General features: G+C 41.1%; 1 protein-coding gene across 2 annotated transcripts in view; it reads right to left on the minus strand.

Moving 5' to 3' along the window:
- Positions 1-19,042, minus strand: part of CBL (Cbl proto-oncogene) — a 116,161-nt gene that overhangs the window by 70,085 nt on the left and 27,034 nt on the right. For both annotated transcript variants that reach the window (XM_087821483.1, XM_087821482.1), the window contains exon 2: positions 9,659-9,906. In XM_087821483.1, coding sequence (XP_087677609.1) covers positions 9,659-9,906 — 248 coding nt within the window. The remainder of the gene's footprint in view (positions 1-9,658; positions 9,907-19,042) is intronic.

Genomic DNA, 19,042 nt, shown 5'->3' on the forward strand with positions numbered 1-19,042 from the left:
AGAGACATAGAAGCATGGAACTGACTGACAAATCTCAGAGGGAAGTCGGAGGTGGGAGAGTGAATGGGGAGAGATTAATCAAAAAACTTATATGCACATATGCATAACCCATGGACACAGACAACAGTGTGGGGAAGGCCTCAGGTGGGGGGGCAGGTGCAGGGTAGAAGAGACCATTGGGGGGAAAAAGAGGACATCTGTAATACTTTCAACAACAAAGATAAATTTTAAAAAATGTGCCCGGCCAGGAGGGACTAGGAATTCAATACATCTAGGAACTTTTTTCATAGCAAATTTTAAGTTGATAAATTTGTATGGCCTGTGAATTATGTTATAAATATCCAAATAGCCCTTGGAAGAAAAAAGGTTCCCCACACCTGGATTACATATTCATTGTAGAAAATTTTGAAAATATAAACAGAAAGAAAATTAAAACTTCCTCTAATTCCAATACCTAGAAATAACTACTACTGATATTTTGTATCATTTCTTCTATTTTTTCTATATTTCTTAAATACTTTTTACAAAAGTGAAATCTTATTAGTTATACATTCAATTTTGTTGCCTATTTTTTTTTTTTAAGTGGAAATATTACAGTCACCCAGCGGTACCTTACATCCTCAGGAGTTACTTATCTTATAACTGAAGTTTGAACCTTTAGACCACCTTCAGCTATTTCTTTAATTTTCATCAACAAAATTTTTCAATGTGTACATAGTATACCATAGCTTCTGTTATTTATATAATTCATCTTCTGATGCTGAACATTTAGATTGTTTCTAGGTTTTCCCTTTAATATAAAGCATCTTAATGAATGGTTTTCTGTAGCTATTTTTAAAACAAATCCCTTCTGTCTTCTTTTCAATAAATTTCTAAAAGTAGAACGACTGAGCAAAATTCTAAGTTTTTCTATATAAACCACCCTCCAGAAAGGCCGACCCTATTTCATTCCTGTCACAGCTGGGTATGGGAGTACTCGTCCTGCTGCACCCTCCTTTGAAACACTAATTATAAGCAGGTTTTCAGGGGGCAATTTTGCAGGCCAAAGAAAATTATTTTATTACTGGCAAACTGGACTGTCCTGGTAATATTCATATTTGGCCTTTTATAGTTCTTACTTTGTGGATTATTCCTTCCTTTGCCAATTTTCCATTTAGAAAGGCTTTTTTTGTTTTTATTTTTAAATTTCCGCCCAGCCGAGTGTGGCTCAGCGGTTGAGCGCTGACCTGGGATCCAGGCGATCAGGGTTCGATTCCTGGTCAGGGCACATGCCCGGGTTGCAGGCTCAATCAGTGACTCTCTCATCATTGATGTTTCTCTCTCTCTCTCTCCCTCTCCTTTCCTCTCTCTGGAACCAATAAAGATATATTAAAAAAAAAAAAATTTTCCTTTGTTGGCTATTGCAATCTATTCTCTCCTCCCTCCCCCCTTCCTCCCTCCCCCCTCCCTCCGTGTTGCTCCTTTTGAATCTCCATTCCTGACTCCTCTTCCCCTAGATGATTCTGTCCACTCTAATGGCTTTAAATACTTTTTGAATACAACCAAATTTCTATCTGTATTCCAGACCTCTTCCTCTAAACTCTAAACCCCAATATAGCCAATTGCCCACTTAACTTAGCACCTCAGATGACTCATAAAAATATTTCCAACTTAAACATGTTCAAAACAGTCTGTTGATTCCTCTCCACCTCAATTTAGTTCTGCCATATCCTATACACTGAATTCCCCCATTTTAGCAAAGGCTGCCACATTGACAGAGTTAATGACCAAAAACCTACAAGTCATTCTTAATTCTTCCCTGTCATCTTTTTCCACCCTCCTCTTGTACCAATCCACCAGCAATTCTTACGGATTCTATCTCCAGTCTACCTCCTATCTGTCCATTTTCCTTCCTTTCAACTTTTTCTTGCCTAGTCTAAGCGATCTCATCTCTGACCTAGCCTACAGCAATAGCAATAACCTTATAACCTATCCCTCTACTTCCATCATTGCTACCACCACAAGCCTAATCCATTTCTCACACAAGTCAATACTATCATTGTTTTTTAAAAAATCAGGTCATGTCTTTCCCATTTAATACCTTTCTGTGGCATCCCACTGCACCATCTACCCAGTTGCTCACACCAGAAACCTACCCAATCCATTAGCAAGTCACATTTCCCTAGCTTTAAAATGCATCAAGGGCTGTCCACTTCTTTCCATCTCTCCTACCACCACTTTGGTTCAAACCATCATCACTGCTCTTCTGGACTGAAAAGTATTGGAGCATAGTGCTGCCCCTTTCCCAATCATGGGAAAGGCATTCCTAATCTAAGCGGGACTCTTTACCCACCAAGCCCAAGCTTCTCAACACAAAAATATAAGCTGCCATTATCTACCAAAAGGATTTGTTTGGCACACTTATTAAAAACTATTTTGGGGGTGCTAGGGAAAGACTACAGTAGCACAAACACGTCTGCCTTGTATGTGAAACACTGCTGTTTCATGGCAGGATCATTTGAAAACCAATAGAATACTGGTTTTAGAGGTTATGCTTTGGGAACTCATGGAGAAAGAGAACACAAGCTTTAAGTCTCATGAGAGAAGGGGCTATGTTTGTCCTATTCACTGCTCCAGTACTTCTCCTACAGCAGTGTCTGCCACAGAGAAAAGACTTCATACTAATTTTTTTCTTTAAAGAATGATTAGCACATGAGCTTTTAGCTATTTCTGAATCACTCCTAGCTGAATACAACAAAACCAAATCTTGATCATTTCAGTTTAAAACTACCTCTAAAAAGGTGATATTGTTACAACAGAAAAGTTTGATCTTACTTCCAAACTAAATACAGTAAGACAGTGATATTTTAAAATTAACTGCCCTGTATAGTCCCATTCAGCTTTTACTATAACATCCTGTGCACAAAGAAAACAGGTGCAGAAACCAGAGTTCAAGATCAGAGGTAAGAAAGCAGCTTACAATTTTTGCTTAATTAGTTCTTTATAAAGTCTAGGAAAAATGAGGGCAAATTTATTATCCTTAGAGAAGCTAATTCATCTAATACCCTCCCAAAAGTAAAGACAGGGAGCAACTGCATTGTGTACTGACAGATACAGTTCTAGAAAATCCTTCACTAAGTAGCTCCCCAATATCTAGCCAGAGAACAAATGCCCACATGCACATGGCTTTTGAGAAGCAGATAAGTTCCCAAACCATGAGATTCACCCACAGTGGACACCTGGTCTATGATGGACTAATGACAGCACTTAGCATTTCTTTCCAGAGCTGACTGTTCCAGGGATAATCACTTGGTCCAAGCCAAAGTCAAAACCAGAACTAAGAATCAAACCATTCTGCTATAGTGGAAATCCATAAGATTTAAATCTTGGGTGTAGCAGAGGCCAAATTTTCCTGTAATTTAGATATTAACCAACATTGAGAGAATGCAGATAGTCTTGGCAGCATTTTCAACTCTGGTTTCAGTTATTCTGGGGCTTATCTATATTCTTGCCCTTCTCTCAACTTTAGATATCCATTTTCTAGAATTTTACACATCCACAGGTTTCTCTCTCCCAAGAAGAAAAATCAGGAACAAAATGTAAAACTCCTATAACAACCTTTCATAGTAAAAAACACTGAACAAACAAGAAATACATGGAAACTTTCTCAGCCCGGTGAAGGGCATCTGTAAAAACTTTACCACAAACATCACACTCAATGGTGAAAAACTGAGCACTTTTCTCCTAATGTCAGGAACAAGACAGGGATGTCTGTCTGCTCTCACCACTTCTATTCAACATGAGGTTCTAGCCAGAGCAATTAGGCAGAATAAAGAATGCATCCACGAAGGAAAGGAAGAAGTAAAACTGTATCTCTGTTTGCACATTACATGATCTTGTTTGTAGAAAATCCTAAAGAATCCACTTATAAAACTACCAGAACCAATAAATGAGTTCTGCAAAGCTGCAGGATACAAGATCAATATATAAATATCAATTGTGTTCTATACACCAGCAACAACCTATCCAAAATGAAATTAAGAAAACAATTCCATTTGTAACACCATCAGAAATAATAAAATAGTTAAGAATAAACTTAACACTTGTACACTGAAAACTACAAATTGCTGCTGAAATAAGTTAAAGAAGACCTAAGCAAATGAAAAGACATCCCATGGTCAAAGACAGAAAGACTTGGAATACTGTTAAGATGGCAATACTCCAAATTGATCTACAGGTCCACCACAATTCCTGTCAAAATTCCAGCTGCCCTTTCTGCAGAAATTGACAAGCTTATCCTAAAATTCATAAAGAAGCTCAAGGCACCTTGAATAGCCAAAACAATCTTGAAAAAGAACAAAGTTGGAGGACTCACATTTCTTTATTTCAAAGCTTTACTGCAAAGCCACAGTGATCAAGATGGTGTGGTACTGGCATAAGGACAGACATACAGATCAATGGAATAGAATAGAGAGCCCAGAGATAAAACCTCTCACATATGGTCAATTAATTTTCGACAAGCATGCCAAGTCCATTCAAAGGGGGAAAGACAGTCTTTTCAACATATGGTACTGGGAAAACTGGATATCCACATGCAAAAGAAATTAAGACCTTCATGTGCACCATATATTGTATAAAAAAATAACTCAAACTGATCATGGTGTAATCATCTTGACCTTGGATTAAGCAATGGTTTCTTAGCCATGACATCAAAATCACAAATAATCAAAGAAAAAATATTTGAATTAATCAAAATAAAAAGCTTTTCTGCTTCAAATGATACTATTAAGAAAGTGAAAAGACCCACAGAATGGTAGTAGTCATTATGCCTTTTTTTTTTAAATATGTTTTTATTGCTTTCAGAGAGAGGAAGGGAGAGGGAGAGAGAGAGAGAGAATCATCAATGATGAGAGAGTCACTGATTGGCTGCTTCCTGCAAGCCCCCCACCGGGGATCGAGCCCGCAACCAGGGCATGTGCCCTGACTGGGAGTCAAATCACACTGGCTGGGTGGTAGTAAAGTTTTTAAAATCAAGTATCTGATAAGTGTCTAGTATGCAGAATATGCAAAGCACATTTACGGCTCAATAATAAAAAGACAACCCAATTCAAAAATAAGCAAAGGAGCCCTAGCCGGTTTGGCTCAGTGGTTAGAGCATTGGTTCTTGGACTGAAGGGTCTTGAATTCAATTCCGGCCAAGGGCACGTACCTCAGTTGCAGGCTCGATCCCTGGCTGCAGTCTAGTCTGGGCGAGTGCGGGAGGCAACCAATCAATGTGTCTCTCTCACATTGATGTTTCTCTCTTTGTTTTCTCCTTCCACTCTCTCTGAAAAGCAACGGAAAAAATACCTCAGGTGAGGATTAAAAAAAAAAATTTCCACGAACCAGGAGATCACAGTTCAATTCCCGGTCAGGGCACATGCCCGGGTTACAGGCTCCATCCCTAGTACAGGGTGTGTAGGAGGCAAGCAATCAATGACTCTCATCACTGATGTTTCTATCTCTCTCTCCCTCTCCCTTCCTCTCTTTGAAATCAATTTTTAAAAAAGGAAAGAAAATAAAAATGGGCAAAGGATTTGAATGGACATTTCTACAAAGATGATATTTAAATAGTCAATAAACACATGAAAAGATGCTCAAATTATTGCTTATTAGGGAAATAAAAATCAAAACCACAATGAGATAGCCACTTCATACCCAGGAGGGTGGCTATAATAAAGAAAAAATAAACAATAACAGTATTGGTGAGAAATTAGAACCCTCATACATTGCTTGGGGAATGTAAAATGGTACAGCTGCTGGGAAAAACAGCTTGGTGGTTCCTCAAAAGTTAAACATAAAACTACCATATGATTCAGCAATTCTACTCCTAGGTATGTACCCAAGAGAACTGAAACATACAGCCACACAAAACCTTGTACACAAGTGTTCGTAACAGCATTACTCATAGTAGTCAAAAGTGGGAACAGTGAAATGTTCATATTCAAAACATGGTATTTATCCATACAATGAAATATTATTTAGCCATAAAAAGGAACAGAAGTACTGATCATGCTATTTGTAACATGAGTGAGTTGTGAAAACATGCTAAGTGAAAAAAGCCAGACAAAAAAGGCTCCTGTTATATGATTCTACGTATATGAAATTTTTAGAACAGGTAAATCAACATGAACAGAAAGTAGATATTGGTGATTGACAGGGCTTGGGGGAGGGGCTGGAATGGGGAATGGGAAGTGACTGCTAATGAACACAAGGTTTCTTTTTGGGGTGATGGAAATTTTCTGAAATTGGACAGTACTGATGGTTGCACAACTTCGTGAACACACTAAAAGCCAGTGCACTATATACTTTAAAGGGGTAAATTTTATGGTATGTAAACTATATCTCAATTTAAAAACTCAATAGGAAAAAAATCCTCTAAGCAACCAAAATACAGATCTCAAAGACCATACAGTAAAGCCATATATTTTCCTTTCTTTAAACAAATCTGATTTTCACATGAAATTTAATATCACTTTACATATAATTTGTATAAAACTGGTTGTACGGATTCAAAGCCCATTATGGCTTAAAAGCTTCATATTAGGGGAAGTAAAACTGATATATACAGGCATATTGAAAGTAAGGTTTTAAGAAAGGCAAAAGAGCCCGGCCAGCGTGCCTCAGTGGTTGAGCATCTACCTATGATCTAGGAGGTCAGGGTTCGATTTCCAGTTGGGGCACGTGCCCAGGGTTGCAGGCTCGATTCCCAGTAGGGGGCACGCAGGAGGCAGCCAATCAAGACTCTCTCATCACTGATGTTTCTCTCTCTCTCTCTCTCCCTTCCTCTCTCTGAAATCAATAAAGATATATATTTTTTTTAAAAAAAAAAGGGCAAAAGAACTTGCAAACATAGTATAAAGCCAGATAGTTAGGGCAAATTGGTCTTCGTTAGTTCCTGGTAGTATCACTGATACACAGCCAGATACAATAATCTGTTTATAGTAATGAAAATAATGATGATGATGAAGATAATGAGAGCTGCCCGGCCGGGCGTGGCTCAGCGGCTGAGCATCGACCTAGGATCCAGGCAAACGGGGTTCGATTCCGGTCAGGACACATGTCCGGGTTGCGGGCTCGATCAATGACTCTCTCATCATTGATGTTTCTAACTCTCTTTCTCCCCCTCCTTTCCTCTTTCTGAAATCAATAAAGATATGTTTAATAAAAAAAAAAAGATAATGACATCTAACACACTCGTCACTTTCGAATGCTAATCACTGTTCTAAGTACTAAACATTTAGTTACTCACTGAATAACTCCCAACAACCCTACAAGGAAAGTACCATTATTATACCATTTGAGGATTTATTTATTATTATACCAGATGAGGATGGTGAGGGATCACACAACTAAGTGAAAAAGTGAAGATTCAACTCAGGCAGTAGGCTTCAGAGTCCATCCTCTTAATCACTACACTATACTGCCTCTAAATGATGAACTATTCGTCATGAAAGAAATGTTAAACAATGGTCAATATGCTCCAAGACCAGAAGATCTGTAATTTTTATTTCACTATAAAAAATGTGCCCTGGCCAATGTGGCTCAGTTGGCTGGGTGTCGTCCCATGCTCCCAGTCAGGGCACATGTCCGAGTTGCAGGCTCAATGCCCCGATCCCTGGTAGGGAGCATGCAGGCGGCAGCCAATCAATGTTTTGCTCTCACATCAATGTTTCTCTCCCTCTCTTCCTCTTTCTCTAAAAATCAATTTTTAAAAATCTTAAAAAAAATGCTGCTTTAGAAAAAAATTATTCTATGGCAGCCTGTTATCTATAGGAGAAGGTGTAAAGGTCAAAGAGCAGCTTTTTACAATCTAACTCCAACCTGTATTTCCACCTTATCTATCTCCCCCAATTCTAGCCAAACCAGACTGCTCACATTCCTTAAACATACAGAGCCTGCATTTTCATGCCACTGTATTAAAGGCCTTTTCATTACTCTTCTGCCTAGAAAATACCTACCCTTCAAAATCTAGCTCAAATAACACCTTCTCTGTGCCACCCTCCCTGATGCTACTAAGCAAAACTGTATTTTCACAGCATTTTGTATACATCTCTATTAAAGCATTTATTACATAGCATCCTAATTGAATGCTTAACTCTTTTCTTCACCTCCTAGAATCTAAACAGAACCTAGTTCATTGTAGATGGCAACTAAAATTTTAAAGTTCTGGTACCTAATAAAATAAAATCATTTTTTTAAAACTCAACAATACACCCTGGCCAGCATGACTTGGTGGTTAGAGCGTCGGCCCACTAACCGAAGGGTCTCGGGTTCAATTCTGGTCAAGGGCACGTACCTGGGTTGCACGTTTGATCCCTGGGCCCGGTTGGGGTGCGTATGGGAGGCTCATTTTCGTATAAACTGGAAGTTACAACGATTCCTACACACTGAATTTAGTCACAAGAAATTTTTTTTTGGTTAATCCTCACCCGAGGATATTTTTTCCATTGATTTCTTAGAGAGAGTGGAAGGGAGGGGGAGAGACAGAAAGAAACACTGATATGAGAGAGGCACATCGATTGGTTGTCTCCTGCACATGCCCCGACCAGAGCCGGGGATCGAGCCTTGACAGGGAATCGAACCTGAGACCCACCCTTCAGTCCCAGGGCTGACACTCGAACCAGCGTCAAACTGACCAGGGCCAGAAATCTTTTTAAGAAAAAAAAAACTGATATCCTGGACCAACCTGAGTAATTTTGGTAGTAAAGATAATGTGAGTAATGATGTGAATAAAATGTTAAGTGAGAGACAAAGGTTCGCAGAATCTAAAACAGGGTCAAGGGAGTGGTGGACAAGGACACCATTTAGTAAGTTACTGCTCAAATAATGCAGGCCAAATTAATGCCCTCAGAAATTACTGTCCCCCTAATTCAAGTCACTCCTCAAGAGTAATTTATTCCCTAAAAACGTCTAGTGGAAATTACTTGTTTTAGATGACTTAGTATTTATTTTCAATTGAATAAAAACAAATACAGCTACACCCACATATATAATCAACCTACTCCTCTCCCAGTACATAACTTCCAACAATTAAGTTAATGACATAAGATAGCCAATATAGTTTTTAGTACTTAATAAGAACAAAAAAATACATAGTGATCCCCCAAATATTTATTGAATTAACTGCATTTGCCAATATCTATTCTATTTGAAAATTCACTTAACCTATAAAAGATATGTCATTTCACTACACTTTATTTTAAAAAGTTATCTCAGCTATTGGCTTAATTTTTCTTCCTATTATCCCATACTTAAAATTTACCTAATATGCTACAGCTCTGGCAAAATCTGACCTCTTATTATTTACTCCCAGCCTCAGTTTAACCCCCTTTTTCTTTCACACTCTCACCTATCATGAAGATCATTTTCATGATCTTCAGGGTCTCTAAAGGACCTACTGCCTCCAACTCATCTTCATGATTAGAAGTCACTGACTTTTCATAGGTAAACAAGCCTATTGAAGCTAGGGACAGTTCAATATCCTCCAAGCCAACCTTTTCTATAAAGCACACCTTTAAATCAAATGTCAGCTTTGCATTCTGGATGACACAAAATTAAAACCAACTCAACTACTTCCGTGTGCTGCCATCCAAGCAGGCACAGGCTGAACGAGTATTTGTGCAGTATTGTCCATTACCTAGGCTGGGAATTCTCCTCATACATTCTTTCTTTCCCCTCCTTGAAGAGGCTTATGGTCTGCTTAGTTTTCTTCATCAAATTCTCCATGAACACCCTAAAATACTCATTTTCTCCAAGTGTCTCCATCTTCCCCTCGTATCTCGACAAGATAGTGCGAAGATGCTGGTAGGTATCTGGCAGCAGGTCTAGAATATAAGGTGGGCTGTTCTTTAGCGCCAGCTTTGGGTTCTGACACAAGCGCACCACCTGAAACAAATGGAAAAGAAGGACTATTACTTGGAGGATCTTAAGGACAAATTTCCTTTTTCAGGTTTAAAAAGGAATCACATATGTGCGACTGCAGAACTGTGAAAAGTGGGTAAGAATGTAAGAAATGATCCATAACCCTTTGCCCACAGGCAATCGATTCACATTTTTAGTGGTCCTCCTAGGAGGGTGGCTTCTTAAAACCATATGAGAGACTAATGATTCAGACAAAGCCTAACAGACTAGACAACTGAAGCAGGAAGGCAGGGGAGTGGGGGAACATCAACACAAATGCCTAAAATATGCTAGAGGAAATACAGCAAATTTCTTTTAAATGCATGGCTTACTCCAGGATAGCATAAGAAAATTCTCAAGCACGGAAACAAAGAAGATGGCTGCCCTAAGAGGTAAATCTTGGTGATGTAGGGGCATGGACTTTGAACAACCACTAGAGGACAGGAGCAGAGAGGCCTTGGACCCAACAAAGCATGGAATTGATTGAGATACCTTTTCTTCTCATATAACTGCAGGATTCTCAGAATTTGCCAGGTAATTCCTTTTTTTTGAAATATGTTTTTATTGATTTCAGAAAGAGAGGAAGGGAGAGAAAGAGAGAGAAACTTCAATGTGAGAAAGAAACACTGATTGGCCACCCCATCCGCTCACCATGACCCAGACTGAACCCGCAACCCGAGCATGTGCCCTGACCAGGAATCAAACCGGCAACCTTTTGGTGCACAGGATGATCCTCAACCAACTAACCCACACTGGCTGGACTGGTAATTCTTTTTACCACCTTTACTTTCAACTTTTCTGAGTTCTTATGTTTTAAACGGGTCTCTTTTAAAGAACATATAGCTAGATTTTTAAAACCCAATGTAACTACCTTTGTGTTTAACTGGTGAGTTTAGTCCATTTTGTATTTGTTATCACTGATAATCTGCATTTACTCCTACCATTTTGTACCTTCCATTTACATAGGTTTTTCTGTATCTGGAAAAGACAAATAAATTAGTAAACAGAAGTCTAGAAAAAGATCCACATATATATGGACCCTTGACTAATCACAAAGGAGTGGTCTTTTCCAAAAAATAGTAGTGGAACAACTAGGGATACAGCTAGGGGAAAAAAACAAATCAAACTAAACCCTCAACATACACTGTACCACAAAAAGAAAAAGCGAGATAAACCTAAATGAGGAAGGCAAAGCTATAAAGCTTTAGAAAATAATCTTTCATGACTTCATGACAGAGAAAAATTTCTTAAACAGGAGCATAAAAAGCATTAATCAAGCTTTGGGTCAAGATGGCAGCGATAGGAAACTGAGGGACTCAGAACCTCCCACAACCACATCAAAATTACAACTGAGCTACAGAACCACCATCATTCAGAACCCCTGAAATCTAGCTCAGCGGAAGTCCTACAACTAAGGATATAATAAAGAAACCACATCAAGACTGGTAGGAGGGGAGGAGACACAGAACTGGCTAGTCCCAGACCCACCTGTGGCAGTGAAAAATCGGAAGGGACATCTCGGCTTTGGAATCCCCACTGAAAAGCAGAGGTCCCTGAGGAGCAAGGGGTCCCAGCCCCATACCAGGCCCCCAGCCCAGGGTTCCAGAGTCGAGAACAGAAGTCCCCATAACTTCTGGCTGTAAAAACAAGTGGAGACTGTGGTTGAGTGAGATGGAGGGCTTCTGGGGTACCAGGCTTTCTTCTTATAGAGCTCCTGCACAGACTTACTCAGACTCACTCGCTCTGAGTTCCAGTGCTAGAGCTCGAAAGGCGCCTTGTGAACATATGAGGAGGAACTGAATTATTTGACATCAGAGCTGTAGGGGCAGCTTTCTACTAGACAGAAGGCTGGCACACGCCGTTGTTCCTTTGCTGAACCCTCCCCCCGACAGAGCTGGCAGGCGGACGCTATATGGGAGTCTCCATCAACCTGGCTAACTGTTCACCCACCCCACCCTGGTGATTCCGAGACCGTGCCCCACCCAACCCGCAGGCCCACCCAAGGTGTTTCTAGTGGCTTTTTCATATAAATGCCCTGTCTTGGCTAATGCTGTGGACTTTCCTAAAATATCTCAAACAAGCAGCATTTGGCCTCAGCGTGTCCCATGCCTCTTGGTAAGTGGCCCAGACTCAGCACTAGCAGCAGCCTGCCTTGGTTTGCAGCTTAGCCTCTCCCAGTACAAGCAGCAGCCATCTGCAGACTGCTTTGTAGCTCATGCAGGGTGGTCCCGGGCAGGGCACAGGTAGCGGCTGACCTTGAACTGCACCTCCTGGGAGGCTCCAGAGCCAGCACAAGTGGTAGACAGCTTCAGACCACACCGAAGCAACACCCAAACTCTTCTACAAGAGACACACTCAAGGGGTAGACTCAGCGGACACCACAGCCCAACTGAAGTATGTCCTAGTTCCCTGGGATTGGCCCCTGCACAGCAGATTCTCCACACTAGTCAAGGCCAGTCCTTGTAGCCTTTGGGCCTGAGGGTAAATCCCTCCCACTGGCATGCCAACAGCAGTCAAGACTCAACTACAACTGGAGGGTGTACACAACCCAGACAGAGGCTGCCTAGAATGTGCAGATTGAGTGACTGGTGAGGCTAAACTACTGGCCCTTTAGGACACCTACTACATAAGGCCACTCTACCATGCCCAAAAGATGTGGCAACTCTACCTAATACATAGAAACAAACACAAGGAGGCTGCCAAAATGAAGAGACAAGGAAACATGTCCCAAATGAAAGAACAGAACAAAACTCCAGAAAAACTAAACAAAATGGAGACAATCTATCAGATGTATAGTTCAAAATACTGGTTATAAGGATGCTCAATAAACTTAGGGGAAGAGTATAGAAACTTAGAACTTCAACAAAGAGATAGAAAACATAAAAATGGAGATAGAAAACATTAAAAAGAGGTCCAGCCAGGCTGGCGTGGCTCAGCGGTTGAGCATCAACCTATGATTCAAGCGATCATGGTTCAATTCTCAGTCAGGACATATGCCCAGACTGCGGCTTTGATCCCCGGGTGGAGCCTACAGGAGGTAGCCGATCAATGACTCTCTCATCATTGATGCTTCTATCTCTCTCTCTCCCCCTCTCCCTTCCTCTCTCTGAAATCTATAAAGACATATTTTAAAAAATTAAAAATTAAATAAGTAAATAAATAAATAAATAAAAAGATACCCAAAGGAAAGAACTAAGTAACTGACACGAAGAATACGTTACAGGGAATCACCTGCAGAGTCCACGAAGCAGAGAATCAAACCAGCAATTTGGAAGATAAGGAAGCAGAAAACTCCCCATCAGAGTAACAGAAAGAAAAATAATCCAAAAAAATGAGGATAGTGCAGGGAGCCTCTGGAACAACTTCAAGGGTAGCAACTCTTGCAACATGGGGTTACCAGAAGGAGAAGAGAGAAAGCAAGGGATTGAAAACTTATTTGAAGAAATAATGATGAAAAACTTCCCTACCTGGTGAAGGAAATAGACATATAAGTCCAAGAAGCACAGAGTCCCAAACAAGATGAGCCCAAAGAGCCCACAGCAAGACACATCATAATGCCAGAGGTTAAAGACAAAGACAGAATCTTAAGCAGCAAGAGAAAAGCAGTTAGTTACCTACAAGGGAGCTCCCATAGGACTGTCAGCTGATTCTCAACAGAAACTCTGCAGGCCAGAAGGGAGCAGCAAGAAGTATTCAGCCCGGCCGGGGGTGGCTCAGCGGTTGAGCGTCAACCTAGGATCCAGGCAATCGGGGTTCGATTCCCGGTCAGGGCACATGCCCGGGTTGCGGACTCAACCAATGACTCTCTCGTCATTGATGTTTCTCTCTCTCTCTCTCCCTCTCCTTTCCTCTCTCTGAAACCAATAAAGATATATTTAAAAAAAAAAGAAATATTCAAAGTGATGAAAAACAAGGACCTACAATCAAGATTACCCAGCAAGGCTATCATTTAGAATTGAAGCAGAAAGAGCTTTCCAGACAAGAAAAAGCTAAAGGAGTTCATCACTACCAAACCAGTATTACAAGAAATATTAAAGGGTCTTTTTAAGAAGACAATGAAAATAAATAAATAAAAAATATGAGTAAAATGGCAATAAATATATACCTATCAACAATTACTCTAAATGCAAATAGGTTAAATGCTCCAATCAAAAGATATACAGTGGCTGAATGGATAACATATGCTGTCTACAAGAGACACACTTCATATCAAAAGACACACAGATTAAAAAGAAAGGGTTGGAAAAAAATATTCTATGAAAATGCAAACAACAACAGAATAAGCTAGGGTAGCAATACTTACACCAGACAAAATAGACTCTAAAATACCAGCTATCACAACAGACAAAGAAGGACCCAGCAATGCCACCTCTGGATATTTATCTAAAGAAACCCAAAACACTAAATCAAAAAGACATATACATCCGTATGTTCATTGCAGCATTATTTACAATATGGGAACAACCTAAGTGTCCATCAATTAGATGAGTGGATAAAGAAGTGGTGCATATATACAACAGAATATGACTCAGCCATCAAAAAGAATGAAATCTTGCCCTAGCTGGTTTGGCTCAGTAGTTAGAGGATCCGTCGGAAGACTGAAGGGTCCCGGGTTCAATTCAGGCGAAGGGCACATGCCCGGGTTGCAGGTTCGATCTCTGCCACCAGTCCGTGCTTATGCAGGAGACAACCAATCGATGTGTCTCTCTCACATCGATGTCTCTGTCTCTCTGTCTCTGTGTGTGTGTCTCTCTCTCCCTCCCTCCCTTTCAACTCTCTCTGAAAAGCAATGGAAAAAATATCTTCTGGTGAGGACTAAAAATAAAAAAGAAGAATGAAGTCTTGCCATCTGCAACAACACAGATGGACCTAGAAGATACTGTGCTGAGTGAAATAAGCTAGACAGAGAAAGACTAAGGCCAGATGATTTTACTTATACGTGCAATCTATAAAACAAAATAAATGAACAGCAGAGCAGAAAAAGACTCATGGATGCAGAGGACATTTTGACAGTTCTCAGATGGGAAGGGAACTGGAGGAGGGTGAAAAAAGGTGAAGAGATTAAGTACAAATTGGTTGTTACAGAATAGTCACAGGGATGTAAAGTACAGCATAGGGAATATAGTCAGTAATGTTCTAATAACTATGTATGGTGTCAGATGAGTATTAGATTCATTGTGGGTGATCACATTCTAAGTTATATAAATGTCTAATCATGCTGTTATACACCTGAAACTAATATAATATTGTATGTCAACTCCAAGTGAAAAATGAAAAATTATTTAAAAAGAAAAAAAGCATTAACCATGAAGGAAAATATTAAGTTGAACTATTTTTAAAGTAAGAACTTCTAAGACACCACAGAAGGAGTAAAAGCACATTTACAAAATCAGAGAAGATATGTACAATACATAAATATCCAGACATACATATCTAGAACATATTTTTTAAATCTACAGATCAATAAGATAAAGACAAACAAATACAAAACTGGGCAAAAGACTTGAACAGGAACACAAAAGAAGATATCCAAATAACCAATCAACATATTAAATGGTGCTCACATGGATGTTTCTCTCTTTCTCTCATTCCATTCCTTCTACTCTCTCTCTGAAAAGCAATGGAAAAAATATCCCAGGTGAGGATTAAAAAAATAAATATATTGTTTAGGTGGGCATACAAAGGTGGTAAAAGTAGAGATAATGAAACAAAAAATAATTTTATTTGCAGATGATACAACTATCCATGAAGAAAATCTAAGAGAACTGATAAAGTATTAGAAACAATACTAACAGTCTAATAGGTTGCTGGTTTCAAGATCAATATACCAAAACACACAAAACTCACATTTTATAATTTGAAAATGATTTTAATTGTTGCCATTTAAAATGGCATAAAGAAAATTTAAGGTTCCTAGGAATACATCTAATAAAAGATATGTAACTTTCATGAAGAAAATTATAAAATTTTACTGAAGAACATAAAACACAGAAATTAATGGAGAACTCTATCACGTTTAAGAATAAGCCTCAAGAAGCACCGAAACTGGTAGGAGGGGCGCAGACGCGGGCGGATGGCCGCTGAATCCGAGACACGGCCATGGGCCCACACCCGGTGCCGCGGTTGAAACCCGGGAGGGAATCTCGGCGGTGGGGGTTTCCCAGAGGAGTGGGGGGTCCCAGCCCCACATCAGGCCCCAGCCCAGGGCTCCAGGGCCGGGAAGAGACGTCCCCACAACTTCGGGCTGTGAGACCAACGGGGACTGTGGCTGAGGGTCTCGGAGGCTGTAGGAGCCCCAAGCTTTCCTCTTAAAGGGCCCAGCACGGACTCACTCGGACGCTCCCTCTGAGCCCAGTGCCGGGCAGCAGCCGGAAAGGACCTGGGACACTCGGGGAGGAACTAACCTGCCTCAGATCCGGGCGAGAGGTGGAGGGGCGGCTTCCTCCCAGGCAGAAGGGCTGGCCGAGGCCATGGCTCCTGTGGTGAGTCTTCGCCTCATAGAGCCGGCAGGCAGGCGCCATATATGAATCGCCAGCACCTGACTCACACCTTTGGCCCCGCCCTGAGATTCCCAGAGGCCCCGCCCCTCCCCACCTGCAGCTCATCCAGGCCATTTCCAGTGACTTTTCTGTGCAAGTGGCCTCTCGAGCCTCATGCTTAGGACTTTCCTAAAATCTCTCAAACAAGCAGCAGCCGGCCCCATATGGCTTGATAAGTGGCCCCAGGCCTGGCACTAGCAGCAGCTGCATTGGCTTATAGCGTGGCCTCTCCTGGACACCTCCAAGCCCAGCACAAGTAGCTGCCAACTACGGTTTGCTGTGCAGCTCATGCTGGGGGGCGCTGGGCAAGGCACTGGCACAGGCTGACTTTGCACCTCCCTGGAGGCCTCAGAGACAGTGCACCTGGTGGTCAGACTCGACCATGCTGGACTACAACCCTACCACATCCACGAGTGACACACTCAAGGGGTGCACTTGGTGAACACCAAAGCTCCACTGAAGTAAATCCTGCTCCATAGGGGTGTCTCCAGCACAGCAGCTCTCCGGCTGTAGTTGCAGCTGGTCCTCACAGCTGATTGGTCTGGAGGTCAGTTCCTCCCAGGGACGCCAACAGCAACCAAGGCTCAACTACAACAGGACAGTGCACACAGCCCACACAGGGGAGCACCTAGAAGGCCCTGCTCAGGTGACTGGGAAGGCTGAGCCACTGGACCCTACAGGACACCTACTACACAAAGCCACTCTACAAATTCCAGGAGACATAGCAGCTCTACCTAATACATAGAAACAAACACCTGGAAGCAGCAATATGTGGAGGCAAAGAAACATGTCACAAAGGAAAGAACAGAAGAAATCTCTAGAAGAGGAACTAAATGAAATAGATCCAAGCAAACTAACAGATAGAGAGTTCAGAATTTTGGTTATAAGGATGTTTAAGCAGACTATTAGGGAAATAACTGAGAAAATTGATAACATAATGAAGTACCAATTTGAAATGAAAGCTACACGAACTGAAATGAAGAATAATTTACAGGGAATCAACAGTAGAGGACGATGAGAATCAAATCAGCAATTTGGAACATGAGGAAACAAAAAACACCCAACCAGAAGAGCAAAAAGAAAAAAGAAGCCAGAAATATGAAAATAGAATAAGGAGCCTCTGGGACAACTTCAAGAAGCCCAACATTCGTATTATTGGGGTGCCAGAAGAGGCAGAAAGAGACCAAGGAATTGAAAACCTATTTTAAAAAATAATTACAGAAAACTTCCCCTACCTGGGGAAAGAAATAGACTTACAAGTCCAGGAAGCACAGAGGGTCCCAAACAAGAGGAACCCAAAGAGGCCCACAACAAGACACATCATAATTAAAATGCCAAAGATTAAAGACAAAGAGAGAATCTTAAAAGCAGCAAGAGAAAAGCAGTTAGTTACCTACAAGCGAGCACCCATACGACTGTCCGCTGATTTCTCAAAAGAAACCTTGCAGGCCAGAGGGAGTGGCAAGAAATATTCAAAGTGGTGAAAAACATGGAACTACAACTAAGATTGCTCTACCCAGCGAAGCTATCATTTAGAACTGAAGGTCAAATAAAGACCTTCACAGATAAGAAAAAGCTAAAGGAGTTCATCACCACCAGACCAGCACTACAGGAAAAGTTGAAGGGTCTTCTTTAAGAAGAAGCTAATGAACAAAAGAAATCTGACAAACTAAATAGATCCAAAGACACTGACGCAGGCAACAGACAATCATATTTCAGAGGAAAGAGGGAAGGGGGGTGGAGGGTGGGAACAGATTAACCAAAGAAGTTATATGCATATATGCATAACCCATGGACATAGTCGATAATGGGGTGAAGGCCTGGGAAGGGGGTGGGAGCGAAGTGGAGGGGATCAATTGGGCGGAAAATGGGACACCTGTAATACTCTCAACAATAAAGATAAATTAAAAAAAAAAAAAGAACAACAAGGCTCAAAGTAAAAATGTCAGTTCTGCCCAGCCAGGTGTGGCTCAGCGGTTGTGTCAACCTAGGATCCAGGCAATCGGGGTTTGATTCCCGGTCAGGGCACATGCCCGGGTTGCGGGCTCGATCCCCAGTTGGGGGCACGCAGAAGGCAGCCGATCAATGACTCTCTCATCATTGATGTTTCTATCTCTCTCTCCCTCTCCTTTCCTCTCTCTGAAATCAATAAATATATACATTTTTTTAAAAGTCAGTTCTCCAATTAGTTTATAAATTCAGTGTGATTCCTAGCAAAATTCCAATGAGCACCCCAGCCGGTGGTGCTCAGTGGTTAGAGCATCAGTCCATGCACAAAAGGGTAGTGGGTTTGATTTCTAGTTAAGGGCACCTGGGTTGCAGGTTCCATCCTCGAACCCAGTCATGGTGCCTGAGGTAGGCAACCAATTGATGTGTCTCTCTCACATTGATGTTTCTGTTTCTCTCTCTCTTCTTTTCTCCCTCCCTCCCTTCTACTCTCTCTAAAAGCCAATGGAAAAAATATGCTAGAGTGAAGATTAACAAATAACAAAATTCCAATGAGCTTTATCATGGAACTTATCAAGTTAAACCCAAAACCCACATGAAAGAAAAAGGGACCAAAACCATCCAAGCCTATTTTG

This window comes from Miniopterus natalensis, chromosome 11 (assembly GCF_054644295.1).
Source record: "Miniopterus natalensis isolate mMinNat1 chromosome 11, mMinNat1.hap1, whole genome shotgun sequence".
NCBI lineage: Eukaryota > Metazoa > Chordata > Mammalia > Chiroptera > Miniopteridae > Miniopterus > Miniopterus natalensis.